The sequence below is a fragment of the Podarcis pityusensis genome, assembly GCF_964106645.2.
Source record: "Podarcis pityusensis genome assembly, chromosome: 10".
Classification (NCBI taxonomy): Eukaryota; Metazoa; Chordata; class Lepidosauria; order Squamata; family Lacertidae; genus Podarcis; species Podarcis pityusensis.
The window spans coordinates 42,206,521-42,227,896 of record NC_138035.1 but is presented as its reverse complement, the minus strand read 5'-3'; the positions used below and the strand labels follow the sequence as shown (position 1 = coordinate 42,227,896).

The 21,376-nt window shown below is 38.2% G+C and overlaps 1 protein-coding gene across 6 annotated transcripts in view; it reads right to left on the bottom strand.

The window, feature by feature from the left end:
- The window catches only part of PPP1R12A (protein phosphatase 1 regulatory subunit 12A), a 94,055-nt gene that overhangs the window by 20,304 nt on the left and 52,375 nt on the right, over window positions 1-21,376 (bottom strand). For 4 of the 6 annotated variants that reach the window (XM_080971319.1, XM_080971322.1, XM_080971321.1 and 1 more), the window contains exons 6-16: window positions 19,217-19,291; window positions 17,604-17,692; window positions 16,841-16,998; window positions 14,308-14,426; window positions 9,138-9,350; window positions 7,978-8,195; window positions 6,986-7,153; window positions 6,402-6,575; window positions 2,055-2,145; window positions 1,068-1,265; window positions 490-640 (exon numbers count right to left, since the gene is read on the bottom strand). In XM_080971319.1, coding sequence (XP_080827445.1) covers window positions 490-640; window positions 1,068-1,265; window positions 2,055-2,145; window positions 6,402-6,575; window positions 6,986-7,153; window positions 7,978-8,195; window positions 9,138-9,350; window positions 14,308-14,426; window positions 16,841-16,998; window positions 17,604-17,692; window positions 19,217-19,291 — 1,654 coding nt within the window. The remainder of the gene's footprint in view (window positions 1-489; window positions 641-1,067; window positions 1,266-2,054; window positions 2,146-6,401; window positions 6,576-6,985; window positions 7,154-7,977; window positions 8,196-9,137; window positions 9,351-14,307; window positions 14,427-16,840; window positions 16,999-17,603; window positions 17,693-19,216; window positions 19,292-21,376) is intronic. The other 2 variants (XM_080971323.1, XM_080971324.1) reach the window with 2 other exon arrangements.

Here is a 21,376-nt window from a genome sequence, read left to right as displayed (position 1 = left end):
AACTTATACAAGAATTATTAAGCAGGGCTGCACAAGCATATAACATTCCTTTGCTATCATGCACTTTATCCATGTGTTTACCCTTGAATTAACATAAGAAATCACAAACATCCAGGTACTTGTTAATTCACTGCTCCAGTCTTCAGGGCTGAAAAATGAATCTATATTAAGGCAACACAGTACTCAGCCTCACTCCAAACTTTTTCTTTTTTAAAAAAAGTTGTTCCTATAACAATTCAACATTAAAATTTAGAGCCCATGGAATTATGGGAACTGATGAGCAAGTTTAGATTTGATCTACAGAAAGCAATTTAAAAGTATAATTACTGAGGAATTGCTGAAATACTGATTTTAGGTGGCGATTCTACAGGAGGATTCCCAACTGTTTTACCAATTACTCATCTAAGGTATACCAAACTTTCTTGAAGGGGGCAGTGGTTTATTTGATAACACCAACACAGAAAAAGAAAAAAATAAGAGAAGCCTTACCTCTCTCATTTTCCTTTGCTCCACTTCTGGAGTAAGCAGAAGTTATACCTATAAGGCTGTTTGGTCTGTTTAGTTGGCTTGAAGAACTAGATGTGGCAATTGAAGAAGTTGATGAAGTAGTTGAAGGAGTAGTTCTATAGCGATGATATGGCTAGTCAACAGGGAGAAGTCCATATCAGTTTTGAAATATTAGGAAGCATGGAAATGCAGATTAAATCATTTACATCAAGTAAGCTACCTCCTACAATTTCAGAATGGCCGCCTACCCTGCTCCGCATGAGTGGCAGTTGCGGCCCCTTGCAAGCTGCCCTTCATTCCCAGGGCAGTTAGGAGTCACATCCCCAACAGCCAGCCGTTGTAAATTCCCGGACCAGCTGCATTGCAGGGTGTGATAGCTCACCAGACTAAAATTCAAATCGCCCAATCATGGGCAGCCAATGGGGCGGAGCCTGGTCGGTAGACCTGAGTGCAGAAGTTCCCACTCTAATGCATGAACTGGGGATAAAATCCAACTGTGCCTAGAATTCGAAGCACAGTTGGCCGATTCATGCCTGTGCAATAGGAGAAACATGAAATACCTCCTCTATGGTCCGTGTGTATCTTTGTCTATAATCATCATCTTTAGATTCAGATTCTTTCTTTTCTTCCTGTTTTTCTTTGTCCTGTTTTTCTTTTTCCTCCTTTTCTTTTTCTTCATTTTCTTGCTCTCTGGTTCGTGTACCACGACTTCTGCCAATAGTTTTTTCGGCTTCTTGAAGATCAGTCAGCGTTACCCCCTTTAGAAGAATTGCACCCCAAAAAAAGGATAACATGTCAAGTCTCCAGTATCTAATTTGACTTCTGCTGACATTCAAACAATAACTTATTAAAGGTAAATGGTATTTTGTAAAAAAAAAAACAACCCAAACCAAACCTGAGGCTACACCCCATTTCCTAATCTCATAGTTCATTCTTTCTTGTTTGTTCCATCCTCATTTTTCATAGCATATAAAAGCTTTTCCCTTGTATTTTTAATGCTGTTTTAAAACAACTGGAAGGGATGGTATTTTATGTGATAAAAATAAATGCTTTAAAAAAACTTTTCCCCTGGTTGCATGCTTGGGGAAAATATATTTTCCTAGCCCAGAACTAATTGTGTGCATGTGGATATGTAGATTAAAGTCAGAATGCAAATATTTAACTTGCTTTTCTGAAGAGGAGCTGTATTTCTCTGTTGCACTAAAAAATAAATAAATGATAATACTTGCCTCTGGGAAAGTTGTGTGAGGGTCCCGGAACACACCTAGAGCCCAGTAGGGCAGAGGGAAAGGCTTGTTCCAGACAGGCATGCAGGGTTGGGGAGTTCTGGGGGTTTCTGGCTTCACATGATTTTGGGTTTACACATGAAACCCTGGAACCAAACCCTCGCATAAGCTGCGAGTTGCCTGTATATTATTACATACTTCCATTTTCATATTTTAATTCTCTCTCTTCCTCTATGAACAGAAACCAATTCATAGGTATTGTACTGTCAGTGTATTGGACTAACACATATCCCCTAAATATAACATATAAGATCACTGTACCTGAGTGGATCTTCTAGACTGCCTTGCTTGCCTTGATCTAGCTTTTCTTTGGGATTCAGATTCTTCATCCCGAACTGGAGTGAGGTATGACCTGGAGTTAAAAGATTTGCCAGCTAGTAATCAATGTATTAAGTAACTGCATTTTTTTGAAAATAATTTGATAGAAAAAGGAGCAACCAAAGCCTCTCGGCTAAGTCACAAATAAATTAGGAAACTGAAGGTTTCAAACAATAACAAGGTTATTTTGTGGCAACAAGATCACTGCTTGCGTTTTGGTGTAATTCTGCACTGAGCACATACAAGCTCTTCATATTCTGATAATACAATCACATTACAATATCGTCAGCACTTTAACCTAAGGATCAGCAACAGAAATACCCAGGATCAAACTGAGCCTTCTGAGAGGTATTACCTGCCACTTTCTAATACAGATGCAACAGTGCTTTTAATGAGTTCATGGTAACTGGTTATGGGATGTAGGTGTGGGAGGGCCCTGACTGGGAATCTTTATTATTCTCTCCAAATGGTACTCCAAGTGAAATTGTTGCTGATGAACTATACTAGCAAATGTTTTTATTTACAACCAACTTGAAGTGTTGCTGCTTTACAAAACTGGTTTTAAAAACATCATTTCATACTATTAGATCTCTCAACACTCAATCAAGCAAGGATTCTACGGCAATGGCCTAGTTTAGATGCAATGGGATACCATGATTCCCAATTACAAGAATGTGTTGCAACAAGCTTGCTCCTCGTCTCTCCTTTAACCATAAGAAACAACTTGATACTTCCTTCGGGGTTTTTAATAAACCATAGCTATGTTCAAACTCAGGAAACTGGTTCATTCTACACGTACTTACTTAACAAACCACAACCCAATTGTGATTGTAGGTCAGGACTTGTTGAATCCAACCTGCTGGAACAGACTACCCTTTCCTGACTTTAAATTTAATGGGGGAAAGCCTGTCAGGGCACTAAGCTAAATAGTAAAAAGAGACCTCATTATTTATAAAGTAAACATTTCTCGAATTATCCCAAATACCACCTCAAATTAATGTCTAACATAAGGAGAATACATCTTGATAGACATTAACAAAGTATTCAGCTCATCCAGAAAGCTTATGGTATGTACATTTCTGAACATTTTGCTGTGCCACTTCCTTTCATTTATTTTCTGCCCTGCTTTAGATGAGATATCTTAAAGATACCGGAAACCCAAGTGTCATAAGTGTTAAGTATACTGCACTAACATACATATATAAATGCATTACGCCTTACAGTTAGCTATTATGTTTATGCCTCATAACCTATGCCTCAGCTATGACCGTTTAAAGTATGACCATTTAAAGAAAGTGGGGAAATAGGAAGAGCAAACAAACACTCCTCAATATATTCTTAGCAGTAGGCAATTCTGTCATCCTAGGTTATTCTAAGCAGCCAACAAACTCACATAATCAAACACTGAACTCTGAATGAACAAATTGAACTAGTTTGGGACCATGTAATAACTGCCACTATGTACAGTCATGGGAAAAAGAAAGTGCACCCTCCTTGAATTCTGTGGTTTTCCACATCGGGACGTAATAGCAACCATTTGTTCTTTACCAGGCCTTAAAATTAGGTAAATACAACCTTGTATGAACAACAATTCATGACCTATTACAACGTGTCATGATTTATTTAACAGAAATAAAGTCAAGATGGAGAAATCATGTGTGGAAGAACGAAGTACACCTTTACTGCTGCCATAGCAATTAAGAGGCTAAGTAGCAGACAGGGGCTTCTAATCAAATGCCCTTGCTTATTTGAACATCAGCAAGTGTGTCCACCTCTATAAAAGCTGGGGTTTGGGCAGTTTGTTGGTCTGGAGCATTCAGGTGTATTTTAAAACAGTGCCAAGGAGGAAATATGACACCATGCTCTTAGAGAAGCAAGTGCTGCTGCCCATGAAACTGTGAAGGGTTCCAAGGCCATCTCCAACCAATGTTAAGTCCATCATTCTACAGTGAGAAAGATTTTCAAAAGTGGAAAACATTCAATACAGTTTCCAATCATTTCAGGAGTGGACGTCCCAGCAAATTCACCCAAAGGTCAGATAGCGCAATGCTCAGAGAAATTGCAAAAACCCCAAGAGTTACACCTCAGGCTCTACAGGCCTCAGTTAGCATGTTAAATGTTAAAAGTTCATGACAATACAATTAGAAAAAGATTGAACAAGCATGGTTTGTTTGGAAGGGTTTCCAGGAGAAAGCCTCTTCTCTCTAAAAAGAACATGGCAACATGGCTTTGGTTTGCAAAGTTGCACCTGAACAAACCACTAGACTTCTGGAACAACATCTTTTGGACGGATGAGATCAAAGTGGAGATGTTTGGCCATAATGCACAGTGCCATGTTTAGCCATGTGTGGAAAACTAAGTACACCTTACAATTCAATAGCTTGTAGAACCACCATGGTTAGTTTTTCACACATGGCTTTTCCATTTTGGCTTTATTTCTGTTAAATAAATAATGACATGGTGCAATATCATGTGTTGTTGTTCATTTGAGGTTGTATTTACCTAATCTCAAGACCTGCTAAGGAACAGCTAATTGTTATTACATCTTCATATGTAAAACCACAGAATTCAAAGAGGAGGTAGGCACCTTCTGGACAACACATTTTAAAAATCAAGGTAATTTAGACCACCAACAGAAATCTAAATGTGTTATTTCATCCTGTGCAACACACATGCAAAACCTTGACACACTGGTGAGAGTGAAGAAACAAACTGAATGCCTGAATTTTGAACTTCCTTGCTTTTTCAGCTCCTCTCAGGCTTTTTAACTATAGTATATTGTTTTTTAAAAAACCACACTTATTGTAATAAAATTTAGTCATTACATACACCTTGCGTTTAATCCTAGATATATTATGCAACTTTTAATGAATAAAGTTGCCTGGTTCGCCAATTTTATTCCTATTATTTCCAGACACGATCCTTCTTCAAAGCATACAATGTGCATTGTGGAAATACTTGATTTGTCTTCCACATTAAAGTGATCTTTAAAAGGAACTAAGAATGCAGTCTCAGAGCATTCATGTTTGTGTGCATTTATGCCAGAACAAACTAAGAACATTGCCACACCTTAAAAACATAATAGGTTAAAGGGCATGGGCTTTCAGAACAACAACCTGCATCTTCAGATGAATGAAACAGGAAGATAAGCTGGTTTGTGTATATATACTTTGAAAATGCCTAGGTTTATTCTAAATTCTGGTGTCTCTTCTTCTCCACACCAAAATATACATCCTCTTCTCTCCCTCCCTAGAATATTTTGTGAGGTCAGTGGACAGGCAGGTTTGTTTGTTTGGCAAGATCAAATGGTCCCTAATATGACACTTTGGGCTGCATTGACCATTCCTCAAAATAGAATACTTGGCTCTCTGTATCAAAGGCCACTTCCTAAAGAGATATTGTGTGCCACTTTCTATATCTACAGTACCTGATACATCTACTGACATGTCTTTACAGGCATTACAGCAGCCTTTTTGCCTTTTTTATTTTTTAAAAAAAGCTTTTTCTTATTTCTGAGAGGGGAAATGCACAGCAAGTTCAAACCATAGCATTTTCCTTAACACACACAGTCACTTGGGAAGAAAGATGACAAAAGGGATTTGGGGCCCAAACGACACATTTCCACAGGAAAATCCAGAAAACATAAAAACAGCAATGTAGAAGAAAAGGTGTTCTCAGACACTGACATGGACAACTTGTTGCATTTACATTTATCAAGGTTTAAATACATATGGTGTTTCCATATTGACCAGAATCTTCTATGTTTGGAAACAGTTCTTCCCATCTAAAAAGCTGATAAATTCTTCTCACAATTCATGAAACTGAAAAACTTTTCTCAATTCTTTACAGATAAAGAACTGCTGTAAATGTGGAGACACTGAACATGCATACCACTCTCTACCTTAGTTTTTGTTTTTTTAAGTGGCATAGAACCATGGGAACTGGGTGAACAGGGAAGATGTAAAACGACTTCCCATTGTTTTAACTGTATTCCCTGTTTTATTGTATTTTTGATATTTTGTTGGAAGCCACCCAGAGTGGCTGGGGAAACCCAGCCAGATGGGTGGGGTATAAATAATAAATTTTTGATGATGATGATGATGATGATGGTGATGGTGATGATGGAAGCTGAGGATTGTCTACGTGTTTCCCATCACATATATTACATGTGGGCAAAATATCAACGTATTTACAATTGTATTAATGCATCTTTTGTGAGTAGGCATTTGTTCACCTCACACTAATGAATCACAGCACAAGTGAAGTATCATTCTCAGAACTTTTACACACCTGCGTCTCTCCCTGACCTCTGAAGTTGAGGACACAGTGCCAGAAGTAGTTGTAGTCAAGGCTGTGGTAGTCGCAGTATTTACAACTGATGGTGCAACAGGAACGGTCACTGCCGTAGGAACATTGTCTTTGTCTCTCTCAGTACTATCCTCAGCCCATAAACGATTTGAGGTACTATAGCATCATAGCAACAACACAAAAAGAGAAAAGGAAACAGCTAAACAATGAAAGCACTTTACTAAAACAGTGTGATACAAAGGGATGGATTTTTTCTTTTTTTAAAAACATACAAATTTGAGACTGGTTTTGCTACAGAAGTATCTACATACCTCCTGGGCAGCTTTACTAAAAGTAAAGCTTTGACTATATTTTCACCCCATTCCTATATATTATTTTTTACCTGTTTACAGACATGCATAGCTATTGCTTTATAATGCAAGCTTCATTTTAAGCCAGATTACATACTGACCACAGGTAATAGCAAAAATGAAAAAAATCCAGAGCCCAGTACCTTCTACACAAAAATGCATGCACATACATAAAGCACACAGTGGACATAACTCAAACGACATTGATGGTCCCACCTGCTTTGTATGCCTGCTGTTGCTGAACCCGTTGTAACCTTTGTAGCAGTGCTTGTGCTGGAAAGCAGGCTCTTCTGAAGACCAGCGGGGGAGGTAACTGTTGATACTGACGTAATACTTGGAATACTAGAACTAATCAAGTCATCTTGTCTTCTACCAAAGGAACCACTGAAAAGTCATTTGAATTTACAAAAATAAGCACTGTGTATTTATTAAGTTATAAATCATACCCATTCTTCTACCAGTTTGATGGACCCTCTATTTCCATCTACTGAATAGCTCCAGATATTTGTAAAAAAGGTAAGCATAATTACAAGAACTCTAATTTCCCTCTCATTTCCATAAAAAGATTACTAAGATTGTATACCCAATTTTAACATCATACCAATATATCTGCCTGCAGTCTTATGGCACACTTAATGTTGTTGCTATTACAGCCCATCACTTACATACAGAAAATCTAATTGCTGATTAAAAGTATCATCTACTAAAATATATGAGTCAAACTGAGTCTTAGACATCACTTACTCACACCGAGCATGACCATCACTGAAGGGCAAGGATGCTGCCACAGTTGCTTCATGAACAGTTTGGCATTAAGAGGCAACAAGGAAGCTGTTCTAAGAACTAAAAGTGCAGCTTTTCTGGAAGCAAGTAACTGAAGCAGCTGTGACTAGCAGTCCTCATCCATTTGGGATTGGAAAGCACCAGAACACAGTTTCCCCAAACACAGATTTCCTCTTTCAGCTGATAGCTTTGTAGTGTTTATCCAATGAAGGTATAATAATAAAACAGCTCTCGCCATTTTCAGGTAAATAGCTAATGTATAATACACAAAACAACTACACCTAACCTTCTTTTAAGAACATGAATATAGCTGTCCTTTATATTACTATTTGAAAATGCAGACAGTATAAAATTCATTATGCAGTTCTATAAAAATACCTGGAATTCTTTATACTTTTAACATCTACAAAACATACACTATTTACCTTCTTTGATAGGTTGTGTTTAGTGGTGAAGATCCTTCATTTGAGATATTTTTCTTTGCATCTTCTTCCCATTTTCTTCTTGTGTAAGAACCACTACCACGTATTAAACTGGCTGACGTATCCCTGTTTTCTTTCTCTTCAATGTCAGATGTACTGGCCAGCCGTCTTGGAATTGTAGGAGCAACATATGCAAGCCTAGTTCCTTTTGTATCTTTATCCTGCAAGAGACATTTTTTTTACAAAGTTTACAAGTTTGACTTACGATTACGATTTTTGAAAGGTCAACTGCATGTGTAGCCAACATGACCCCAATTTTAATTACATACATACATACACACACACACACACACACACGCACGCGCACACACACACACGCACAGGCACAACTTGCTCCCATCAATTTATGGGCCAAATAGTGAAAAAGTGTTAAAACAGGCACACTGTTTCTAGAAGTTCTAGTTCATGTGTAAAAATAAGCATCTAGCAATAAATGTTCTAAAGGGAGGTTGCCACTTACGCTTTACATATTTTACTGTAAACAATGTCAAACAGAAACTTTGGCATTTGAGAAAACAAATAATTAGTTGTCAAACCTGAACTAAATTACACAGAGCCTAACACACATGACTGATAATTGTACAGAATTATGCTTCCTACACAAGTTGTCTGGAAAGTCTGGCCTTCCCATCACTGAATTACACTGAAAGTGATCTACTACAAAGAAATAAAGAAAGTAGTTAAACCTTGTACACAGAGTAACCACACATTAGGAAGCATCTCCTATTTGAAGGATGGAAAAAATGCCACACCATTCTTGAAAGCACATCCTTTCTCCCCGGAAACTTTGCCCAAGGAACTAGATGAAAAATGCAGAAAGACATACAAAGATCACTGGACCCCTGTCTTTGATGAACGGAAATTTTTCATGGTACACCACATACCAACTACTACTGCCTCTTAAGACTTCACCAGGAACTAGGCACATAAGTTCATGATTTGTCTTCACAGCTTTTAGGAGTAGAAACTTTATTCCATGATATGTGGAAGTCAGAATTTGGTAAGGAATTCATCTTCAGACACTGGTCTTTCTTTTTTAAAAAATAAAAAAACCATCACCATCCATAATTTAATTACGTCGTGTGTTCTGGAAAAAATGTTACCTTGTCTTTGTTGTCTAATGAAGAGGACAATCTAGGGCTTGAAGCTGATCGCATAACTCCTGTCGAATCCTTTTCTTTCTGAGTTTCTTTGCTAGCTGTAATCTCTGCCAGTGCCCCATAACTGCCAGTCTTTCGAAGACCTAGTCTCCATGAAGCAGGAGACTCATCTTTTCTCTCTTCTTCTTTGGGAGAAACCTTAGTTGAAGTTGGGAACTGTAAAACACAGGGTTGCTTTTCTGTAAGTCTTGTTCTTCCAAGTGTCCTCTGTGCAGTCAAACATTTGGAAGTGTACATACACAGGCCACAAAATGAGTAATTCCACAACTTTGACAGGAATGGAGTACATCTGTGCCCTTCTCGCTGACATATTTGCCCTTGTGAGCATGAACCACGGGACTAATGTATTTCTCCGCAGTTCACATGAGATCACCATGGGTAGCAAACCACAAATAATTTTTAAGACAAGTTGAGTTTCTACGCTAGAGAAGGAGGGTAGGATGTGCAACTGCACAGAGCACACTTGGAGAACAGGGATTACAGGCAAGCAACCCTGTTATCTCCTTTGTGATCTTTGTGAAGTCCCACATTTGACAAGCAAGTAAGCAACATTGTCTAACAGATTCATCCACCATGGACTCTAGACTCAGGGAAAGCAGTAATGGGCCTTGGCATTGCTTTACTCCCTTCTTATTGAATTCCAACACTGCCCCAGATGCAAAGTCACTTTTGGTGTGTTTAGGTATTGGGGAAGAATGCTAGCCATTCATCTGAACAGCTCTCTTTTTACTTAGCTTTGTACTCTAACACAATGGTTGTCCATTGTGAAACATGGTTTAGAGCAACATGAACTTTGATTTCGCACAGCTGCTACAGAAATCCACCCTGAACCTTGCTGCTTACCACTGTGTTCTGTTCAGCAGTCACTAATATTCCTTGCAGAAATGTGCTCTGACCCAAAACCTAAGTTCCAGTAAGCCTCCTTCATGAATCCTTGATTAAATCTGCTAGTGCCCAGATTGTGGCCTTCCTCAAAATAGAGGTAAGGGAAGGAATTATCTTTACTACAAGGTATACACTTCTTAAAACCTGCCGTATCACCAAAAGTCATTTAATTTAAACTGTTAAATAAGATAGCAGGGGAAGGGGGGCACTGGGAGAAAGATAAACAGAACCTGCCAAGTCATCCAAGGTAACACAATGTGAAGCTTGCTAGCTGCAATATTTTGTGGCAGTTAAAGACATTCACCCAACCTCGGATCATGTAGATGAGGGCAAACATGGCTGCCAAGGTAATAGGTACAAGCAAATGACTTCTGTCAAAGCCTAAGAATTTCTACATGGTGGCCTATGTTTGCTCACAGCAGAAAGTGGGACTATACAGAGGTCACAGAAGAAAGACACATTCTCAACCTCAGTATTTTTAATTCCAGAATTCCATGCTTCATAGTATATTTCAAAATGAAATTCCCTATAGATGTATATTGTATGTATGTGGAAAAGGAAGCAAGACCTCACACAATTTCCTGGGCAAGTTAATAAATTCCAAACACTTGGTAAATCAACTTTTCAAAGGTTAGCTTTGTAAACATTACACTATAAACTACAAATTAACAATGAGATGCAAAAGAGACACACCATTTAAAGTCATGCAGCTACAGTGCCAATATTTGAATTAACACTTGTTATTTTGCAACCTGGAGGGGGAAACCACACACAGAGCCCTCACCAGAGACTTTTCACCTTTACTGGGAACAAGAATAATGCCAGTTTTACGTAAGCCCTGCCTCCATGATGCAGGATCTACAGAGTCCACCACAGGCATGATAGCAGGAAGAAAGTCATACTAAAGCCAATTGGGACAAGACATATAAAAGAGATATAAAGATTGAACAAAAAAATATGTTGGCCTTTAATTTAAAAGTCTACATGTTTTAATCCCTATTTACTTTTTATAGAACTGCAGTAAAAGCAGTCAGCTTTTTTCAGCACATATTCACAGAATTATAGCCATATATGAACAGAGATGTGCAAAATTCCAAGGAGGTCCTATCTTTGACCTTTGAACAGGGAAGCAGGAAATTCAAGAGGGATACAGCTCTAGCCCTATGTATTTTTTCTCTTGTGAAAGAAAGCAGCATGGAGATTGGAAAGGAAGAGAGGGGTAAAAGCATATGCACTGGAATGGAGAAGCAGAAGGAAAATGAAGAAAGGAAATAGATTGAAAGATAGGCAGTATGTTTCTTTTGCACCCATACTTTAGTCACCAGAACTCTTATCTATGCTTGTAATTTAAAAAGCATGAAAATTAGTACTTGTGCTTAAATGGGTGGACACACCTCTGTTCCATGACTTCTTTCCTTGTTACTCCTTTACATGATTACTTTAAGACAGGGTGAGAGCAGAATCAGCTGTGCAGTACATGAGTAACCTCACAATGGTTTATACATTTTCTTACAGGCTTTCTTTCTCAAAAATCTCAGCCAGACACAGATTAGGGTACCGAGGAAAAGGACTTTCCGGTGGCAGGCTAGATAAGTATTTGTGGTCATTTATGAGAATGTACCCATGTACATTAGGTAGGTAGGTAGGTAGGTAGGTAGGTAGTAGATTAGATAAATATATATAACACCAATGGGCTATACTCAGTTTTTTATGAGTAGAAATCTGCTCTCACAGTGGGACTTTGCTACTCATGAAAAGCCTCTCCAGATGGTCACAAGATTTTCAGAAAGGGTCGTGGTGGAAAGTGGAAGCTGCCCAAAATCAGGTAGAGGCAGGTTGCCAAGTAGGAAGTTACTTGTATAAGCTACCTTCATCTGATTCTGGCCAAGTCCTCTTTCCTACTGCAGTCCTTCTCACCACATCCAAGTTGTTTTCCTGAGGGTCCCCCAAACAACTAGATTTTTGAGGGGTTCCAGAAACTGTAGTATGAGGAGACGGGTGGAAGACCCATTTTATAAGTGGACTTTCCCTCAGACAGGACTGACTACAATTCCATAGTTGAAATAAAAACATAATTTTTTCACATTTAAAATGAAAATACAGGAAAAATCTATCAATTTAGGTCAATGAGAATCTTGGCTTCTGTAAGAATATTACTTGCTATATTGAATTGTACTAGCATTCCTCTAATCACATATATGGTGGTGATTCATTCTTTCCCACGTTCACCTTAAGAGAGTTGGTATTTCATATCAACTTGTAACTGCCTGTTACAGCCTCACAAGTCACTCATGCCATGCCTCCTCTTCCCTGCTAGCTCTACACTGCTGTCACTGTTTCAGAATTGGTATTTCACAGCAATATTGTAAACAGTTGTTACAGCACCAACACTCATCCATATCACGACACCTCATCCCACCAGCTCCACACTGCTGCCACCACCTTCTCACACAATCAATGTGGGATTCTCCTAGATATTTGTCCAATCAAGAAAAAACAGCAGGGAAAGAAACATACAGTCTCCTCTGTGTTAAAAAGGTGGCTGCATGTACAAAGCTGCAGTCTTTCTTTAATGAAAGCAACTGGTTGAGTACTAAATTACAAGGCTGTTTTGGAAGATATACTTTCAGGGCTTTTTGATATGTTTTTTTTTTTATCATCTATGCACACCTTTCTGTAGAAAGATACTCTACAAGGTGTTCCATAAAAATATCTATTGTGTGAATTTGTTCCTTGAAAGACTCCCTTATTCCTTACATACCTGGCAGGTCACTGCAGGGAGAACTTCTCCTGCAAGACACAGAAATCTCAGAAACCCACTCGACAGTAACTCAGAGCAGGGTTTTAAGTGTGGCTGTCCTTGTTCTGTGCAACAGCATTCTTGTCGAGATACGACAGGCACTCACTATCTGTACTTTCTGGAAACAATCAGATGTTTTTGTTCCAACAAGCCTTCTCAGCTGGATGAACAGGTCTCTGCCACGGGTATCTATTTGGTGTTCCCCCCCTCTTTTAATTCCTTTTTAATACTGTTTAAAATTGTTTTAGCTGCATATATTGCATTCTCTACAGCATCTTGAGACACATATGGAAGGTGAATAATAAATTAATAAGAATGAATTTTTTTAATGATGTCTCTTATTTGCAATTTACCAGAAAATATCAATTTGAGGCTTTGGGGGGGCATTAACTCATATCTAGTACTTGACCTGAAGGTGCATCTTAGGAGGAAAGCATTGCAGGTCTTAAAGAGAGAGAGCTCAAAATCACAGGTGTGTAAAAAAAATACTCAGGCAACAAGTATTAAAACTAGATCTTTCTCTTGGGATAACACAACAAGCACAGGTATTTACTGACTGTTCCTCAAATGAAGCAAACTAAGAATTTTTGCAGAATTGACATCATCTCTATGTGTTCTAATACAGAAAGCTAACAAAGTAATTAAAAGTGACCAACTCTGTTTATGCTACATGAAGTTTGCCGTCTACATTTTAAACAACCTTCCTGACGAAGCCAAAAGGATGAAAACCACATTCTTTTGAACACACACACACACACACACACACACACCAACTTCATGAGCGGCTATATGTAGACTACAGTAAACTAAGGTGGTAAGGCCCCAGTCTCAAGCAAAAAGAGGTGTACAAAAAATATATATGATGTTTTTATTAAGCCCAATGCATTAAAAAAAACAAAACTCTTCTTCAGGGAACTCTTGAACATCAAATCTGAGCCTGGAATCTGGAGTTACAACTTGCTCCCATTTCAAATGAACATGCCATGGATTGTATCCAATAGGCCCCCTCTTTGATTGGAGGCTTTCACACAAAGAGAATGATGCAATTTTGCCAATTCCCGTCACCTTCTATGCTGTTCCTACCCAACCGTCTGAAGCCAATTTGGGGGAAAGATGGAGGGGGAATTGGAATTGGCAAAAATGACCTCCTCTCCCATCCGCTGAGGAAAGCTTCCTCTGGTCAAAATGCCTTCAGCAACACCACTGGATACAAACCTCTAATCTTATTTGGCATAATATCTGAAACCTTGAGAGCCAGCGTCAGTCAGTGTAGGCAATACTGAGCTAGTTGGGTCAATGATCTGACTCGATGTAAGGCAGCCTCCTATGCAACAGTTGATCAATCAAGGCATTTTAATAGTGCAAAGAGTTCATGATATAATGTGTACACTTTACTCTTAACTAAACAACCGAAACAAACTGTTTTACCTTCTTAATGGGGGATGTAGGTGTCACTTGACCAGTAGTAACTGATGGTGTTGTCACAGCTATAGGAGCAGCTTGCACGTTGGTGGTATTTGAATTATTTGTTGTAGGTTTGTTCTTGTCTGTAAATAAATCATTTAGAGGATAAAGTAATTCAAAATCCATTTAAAGATAACTAATACTTTTTACATTACAGAGGCCCATTCTGCACAATAAAGTTTGCAGGGGGGGGGGGGGTAGACAGGTATGTTCATTTTCTTTCAGGTGCTCCTGCTGGCCATTTTGCTGCTTGGTGAGTCTGAAAAACTGAGGGGAGCGTGACTGCCTCTCACAATTCTTTGCTCCTGCCTTCAATCACATGACGAGGAACAGCCCACACCACTGGCCCTGGTATCCCACAAAGTAAGTAAGGGGTTTGCTCCACTACGGAATAAGTGTCTCAGTACCGTATTCCTGCTACATTATAGAAGAGTATGAATTGTTTTATTGTATTTTATTTATTTACTGCCCAGAAGATACACCAAGTAACTTCAGGTTTTGTTCCAAACTATTTGAAAGTATACTTAAAGAGCACTAGTAGCTGGAGAAGATGATCAGGCTATGCATCTAACTACAGTGGTACCTCGGGTTAAGTACTTAATTCGTTCCGGAGGTCCGTTCTTAACCTGAAACTGTTCTTAACCTGAAGCACCACTTTAGCTAATGGGGCCTCCCGCTGCTGCCACAACACGATTTCTGTTCTCATCCTGAAGCAAAGTTCTTAACCCGAGGTAATATTTCTGGGTTAGCGGAGTCTGTAACCTGAAGCGTATGTAACCTGAGGTACCACTGTACATTTGTTGTGGAACACTACCCAAAAATAAATAAATAAATCAGTGTTTTCCTGCTATGAGAACAGTAGCTCCATAGAAGAGCACTGAGAAGCATGGACTTGAAACAAAAAATTCCCAGCTATTTTAGTTTTAAAAATGTTTCTAGTCATTATGGCTATAGACAAAATTGTAAGGCTATGAGAATAAAAAAATCACATGAAATATACAAGAACTGAGAACCATGATTCCCCATCATCTCTGAACCTGGATACAATTTCATTAGCACCACTTAAGGCAGTACTAAATATATACCACAATGAAAATAGTTTTATAAAATCATTTTAAAATACAGAAAATCTCCTGCAATAAAAATGCTTACAAATTATGGGGACAATACCGTCTGACACCTTGTGCACATCCTCACAAGCCTAACATTGCATGCAGTAGAAGCAAGACTACCAGGGCTGGTGGATGTTGACCATTTAGGAGCCTTCCTCCTTCTGTTTTATTAAAAATATTTTCACCCCATCTTTCCATTAAAAAAAATACACACTTGGCACATGGAAGGGAATGGATGTGGAGAGGGGCTGGAACTTCCCCAGTGTCTGTTTAAAAATACAGAGCTGTGTTTAAATAACTGTACTTTAATAACAGTTTCCCAAGAAAATGCAGTGGTGTGTTTGCTTTTTAGTATTTCTCCACTTGAACAAGGGAAATTTAAGCCCTTTTAACAGTCCAATGTTTATTTCTCAAATCACTCAAAGCTCATTTCATTTAAATATTAAATTTAAATTCACACTACACAAAATATACAGCAGAGCAGGCTCTACTCCACCTAGAATATTCCAGGTTCCAAAACATTTTATTGTGAATCCACCTTTAAATGAGTAAGAGGGAAAGGAGAAGGTACAAATTTGGAACACAGAGATTCAGCTCCAGGGAAAAGCCTAAGTTCTCTAGCATGCCAAATAAAGTATGATGAAAGCCTTGTTGATATTTAAAAACCTCTAAGTTTACATAAATTAATTCTTGTGTCACAGTCATATTTTCCTGGCACAAGACTGCATAGTAGCAACAAAGAAAACAGAGTAATGAGAGTCATATAACTCAAGAAATGCTGAAGTGATGAGTCTGAAACTTTTAAGCTGCTAGTGGAAGACATGCATATATATATATTAAAATGTGCTCCTCCAGCTTATAGCTGTTATTTAAGTGAGATAAATAGATCCCTTTTGATTCACTATTTTAAAATTAACCTTAAAATGTGTTTAACAAAACCATGAGTATGAGGAAAAGGCAAGGAACAGAGGAGTTTCTAGACAGCTGCATGGCTGAAATTGAATTGTCATAGTGCTAGTTAGCTTTCTGATGCAGAATCTGACAGTTTTTCACAGCTAATTAGCACATTCTTGACATTTTCCAGCTAAGATATAGATTTATTATATATGAATTCTAATAGATGTACTATGTGTGAGTTTGCTCTGTACAGTTTCTAGTTACTGTATTACCATGTTAAGGTTTCTGGACAATCAAGTGACATAAAGATAGTTAATTTTGTTTAAAATGACGTATCTCGTGGTTTGCACATTAATGAATTTTATACTTGTCCCTAAATGACCTCCAAACTTGAAGTAGCATGAAGTAATGAGGAAGGAATCCAATGGTGAATTAAACTAAACTGAATTTAAAAGCAATTGTAAAGCAAAATTGTTGTTCTATAATACCTGTTTCTGCTTCAGATTCGGAGTCTTCTTCCTCATCTTCTTCACTAGAGCAACTGGACTCATCTTTCTTTCCTTCTTCCTCTTCATCAGCTTTTTCTTGCTCTAGGGACTCAATGTTTGATGCATTCTTATCTTGCTCAATGATCAAAGTCTCTTTACTGGAACAACATTGTTTTGAAGCATGAAATATTTATTGCATTATTGGCTTCAGAAAAAAAGATACCAGGGTGGGCTGTGACAGGAGCACAGATATGGACTCAGTGTTATTATAAAAACTCCACTCCTTCCTATGTTCCTTCAGTACAGGTAACTTGCCTCTTACATGAGGGTTCAGTTCCGGGGCTCCATGTATATATGCAAAAATGAATAAAGACAAGAATCCGCAGGACACACACCCTCACCGCAAGGTGGAGGGCTGTCTATCTGGCTTCGAGAAGGCGGTATGAGGCTCTGCCTCCTGCTGCCTCCTCAAAGCCCAGTAAGCACTTGTCCAGCTTTGGGGAGGAGGCGGGAGGGCTCTAGGACCCTGCTAGAGCCCTTGTACTGCCTTCCCAAAGCCAGGTAAGCCTGTGATCAGGTGTGTGGGGGGTGGTTAAATAAATGGAGGGTGGGTTTCCTATGCTCTATTTATTTCCCCGCCTATCCATGCAAAGCTGTGATCAGTAAAATAAGTGTAAGATCAGTTACCTATACCTTCTCCAAGTAAACATGTAACCGTCTTCAACATTCCCCCTACACAGTTTATTTTAACTAATCTACTTACTTTTTAAACGGTTTTTGAGATTGATTATTGTCCATGTTTGCTGTAGATTCAATAAGGGGTGATTTCTTCTCCTTTTTTTCACTATGAAGCTTTAAGAGATATGAAAAGATTCAATTAGATTTCTACAAGTGCTGATGCAAACACAAAAACATTTCAAGTCACCTGAAGCAGTATAACATAAAAAAAAAGCATTTACAAGATTAAGATCTCAGGACAAATGTTAAGTGACAAATATTAAATAGCTATGTAATAAACTCCTTGAACATTTCAACATTGCTAACACATTTTAAAGACGATTAATAATAACAGCTGTATTTGCACATCACACTAAACTATAGCTGCAGTTAACCTTTGTCTCCCCCTCCACATTACACATGGCTGGGGAAGATGACTTTGGAAGCTGTTACTTTCAGTTTTCTTTCCTGGCCATTTGCCATGTTTCCCGCACTCTGTACTCAGATTAATTCTAATTATTGTTAGTTTAAACAAGCCAGGCTCAGAAATGAAAATGGCTTTCTTGAAAATGACTGAAGTAAATGTTAAAACACAATTTGCTACACCAGATGACATAATTTTAAAAATGGATAATTAAAGTCCTAAGTAGAAGCTGCCTAAATTGTCCTCTCAGTAACGGGGGGGGGGGGGGGGACGGGGGACAGAACTCTTTAAACTACGACTCATGTGATATACAAATGTGGCCAATGTGTTTCAATCTTTGAACATTTCTGAATTAAAGGATCAGAAGCAAAATCTGCAACATCAAAGTAACCACATCACTTGATACAGTGTAAGGCTAGATATACTGCATAAATTTCCTTTTCAGTAAGATTTCTCATTTACTGTGTTTTCTTCATCATAAAAATTAAATTAGCACAAGGACACAGAAATTGACTGTGTCCAGGTTTACAAAGGAACACCCTCAGTTCATTCATACTTCTGATAAAATATGGGCTCAACCACTGAACATATGCCAACTATTTTTAAAAAAGGCCACCACCAGGACGTTCAGAACTACTCATCTGCACTTCCATGAATGGGATCACATGCAGGAGCAAAATTATGTCACAGTCACTGCTGCTTCCCATTCAAACTTTAAGTCCCTGAGAGGGGAACAGTTATTGCTAGGCATGCAGAACCATCACTTAACCTTCTTATTCAGAGGGAATTTTATAGCTGCTCATTAACAGCTCCAGCGGTGCTTCCCTTCTGGTGTAAAGTAATTGTAGAATTTTAGTATGAGAATCCTCACGCTCACTGTTCTGGTTACTACCTAACTATCTGCATAGTGTGGGAGAGGTGTAATGGGAAAGAACATCAGTGCACTATTCATGTTTTAAAAAACATACCAAGCACCTATTCCATAAAGTGAAATACACATAAAATAAAGATTATGGCCTTTGGCTGAAACAAGACACTTATGTACTGAACATAAAATAAAGAATAGGCTTAGTGGTAGAGCACAATGCTTTGCATGCAGATAATCCCAAATTCAATCTTGGTATCTTCCATTAAATATCCCCATCTTAAGACTCTGGTAGTCACGAGTAGACAATACCAGGCTAGACAAACCAATGATCTGATTAGTTTGTTCTCACAGTACTGAAAGAGCTCACCATATTTTGTTTCTTTTGAAGTTCTTCTAAATATCCTAAAATGTCTTCATCTGCTACATCAAATGCTGTCTGACCCTGCAGGAGAAATAAGCAACAAAATTAAATTATGGTACCATTAACTTGACATACATGGAGGGAGTAGGCCACCAAGCTAAGCCCAACACAAAGAATGGGCATGAAGGAAGAAGAGTTTAATGTGAAGACTGACTTATTATTTAGACAATCAGTCTAAAGTAGACCATCGCACTACATAGCAATTCCCTTCTTCTACAGTTACTAAATAATGGGAACCATGGGGACTGTTTCAATCAAAGGGCCACAAATACAGTCAGTTTCAAGGTGATCATTCTATTGGCATGTGTCAAAATTGTTCCTTTTGTGTTTGTCCTGCAAATGACTGTGAATTGGACAATAGTTTCCAAGTCACAGGAAGTAACAGCTCCACATTAGTCCAGTATAAAGTAGACTGTCACTCCTGATGATTCAGAAAATATAATTTCTATTTAAATTCCTGTAGACATTCAGGAAGTTAAAGAAGGGGAAATGAGTTACTTAAAACACTTTGTTCATGTCCAGACACTGAGTTATAAAGAATTCTCCAAATGAGTAAAGGAATAAGCCAAACATGTTAAGAGTTTTTTGGGCTACTGCTTGTTTCTCTTATGTGTGAGAGCCTTAAGAGAAAAGGTTACAGTGAGCAACTTTGAATTTAGATATACGTTCAAGATAGAGATTTTAAATAGAAAGTTGTATGTTGGAAATAGTTCTCACTGAGTTAACTAGAGTGGAATACACTTTCTTTGCCTATCCCATATTTATTTAACCTTCTTGGGAAGAAAGTTATTTTTCTCGTTTTCTCCTTTATACATCACATTATACTCTAATACAGTGCAACTTACTAGGAAGTCTGCCAGATTTGCACACAATTTTCTTATGCCACACCTCTAGCAATGTTCTGTTGTAGCTTGTCACTCATCTTTCAACTCAATGCCTTACTTCATACATAATGCTTATGGTTGATTGGTTTTATCCAATGATGGCATTGCCTCTGCAGAAAGACTTCCACTCATACAAGGGCAAGACAAGCGATTTTTGCCAATTCCTCAGCTGATTCCCCCCCAAAAAAGCTGTTCTTGAAGATTTGCAACTATTTTATAATAGAAGGGACATGCCAAGGATTGCAATAGCAAGGGGGATTGGTAAAATCTTGGTATCCCAAGGGGTGAGGGCAGTTTTATGATATAGCTCACAAATCATGAGTTCAAAGGAAAATAATTAGATTTGCAACTCTTTAGCAAACCTTAGAAGCTTCTTTGAGTCCCAGACTTTAGAGATGTAAAACACTTCCATTAACAAAATCTACTAGTTGAATAATGTCAAGACTGCTCATAGACAGATAAATCTCCTCAAAACTTAAATGCCACCCTATCTCTCCCCTGAATATGACAGCACTGTGATATGAGTGTCTAAGCTTATTGCAAACTTTGTAATCAAGTGTAATGCTTTTCAAAATAAATCTTCATAAAAAGTTTAAGCTACAGCTCTTCTCTGTAAATTTGGCTGGAGTAGCAGTTCAGAAATACTTGTTTCCAAATAGGCCCATAGGGTGGGAAAACAAGATATGAGATTTGGCAAGGGGCTGGGGAAGCTTCAACAAAAGGCAGAAGAAACCAGATGGTGCTTATAAGAATGAAAACAAGACAAGACATGCCACCAGAATTCATTCAAAAATCTAGCTCCACTTGAAACCTTCAGCCAACAGATCTTTTACTTTAGCCATTCAGTCCTTATATTCTTCCCTGTGCAATCTCCTACATTTGTTTTAACACATTTTAACATAAAAATCATTGGGGAAAGATGTGTCCTTTTGTATTTTAAAATTAGAACTACTCAAGATACAAAAAGGACTTTCTGGAATTATGCAGTTGTTTCCTGAACAGTATGTTCCCCTTAATGAAGTAAAAATGTGTGTTTAGTAACTGTACTTAAATGAACTGATTTCTTGCATTTTATTAAGGATTAAAAATTGGTTGCATTCACCCAGGCCTGTCCTTCCAAGCGGAATATATCAGATCACCTGAAGAGGCAAGCTACTACTAAATTTGGAGACATGCTAGGATTTTTATTTACAAGCTAACTAAGATAACTAAGATGTACAGC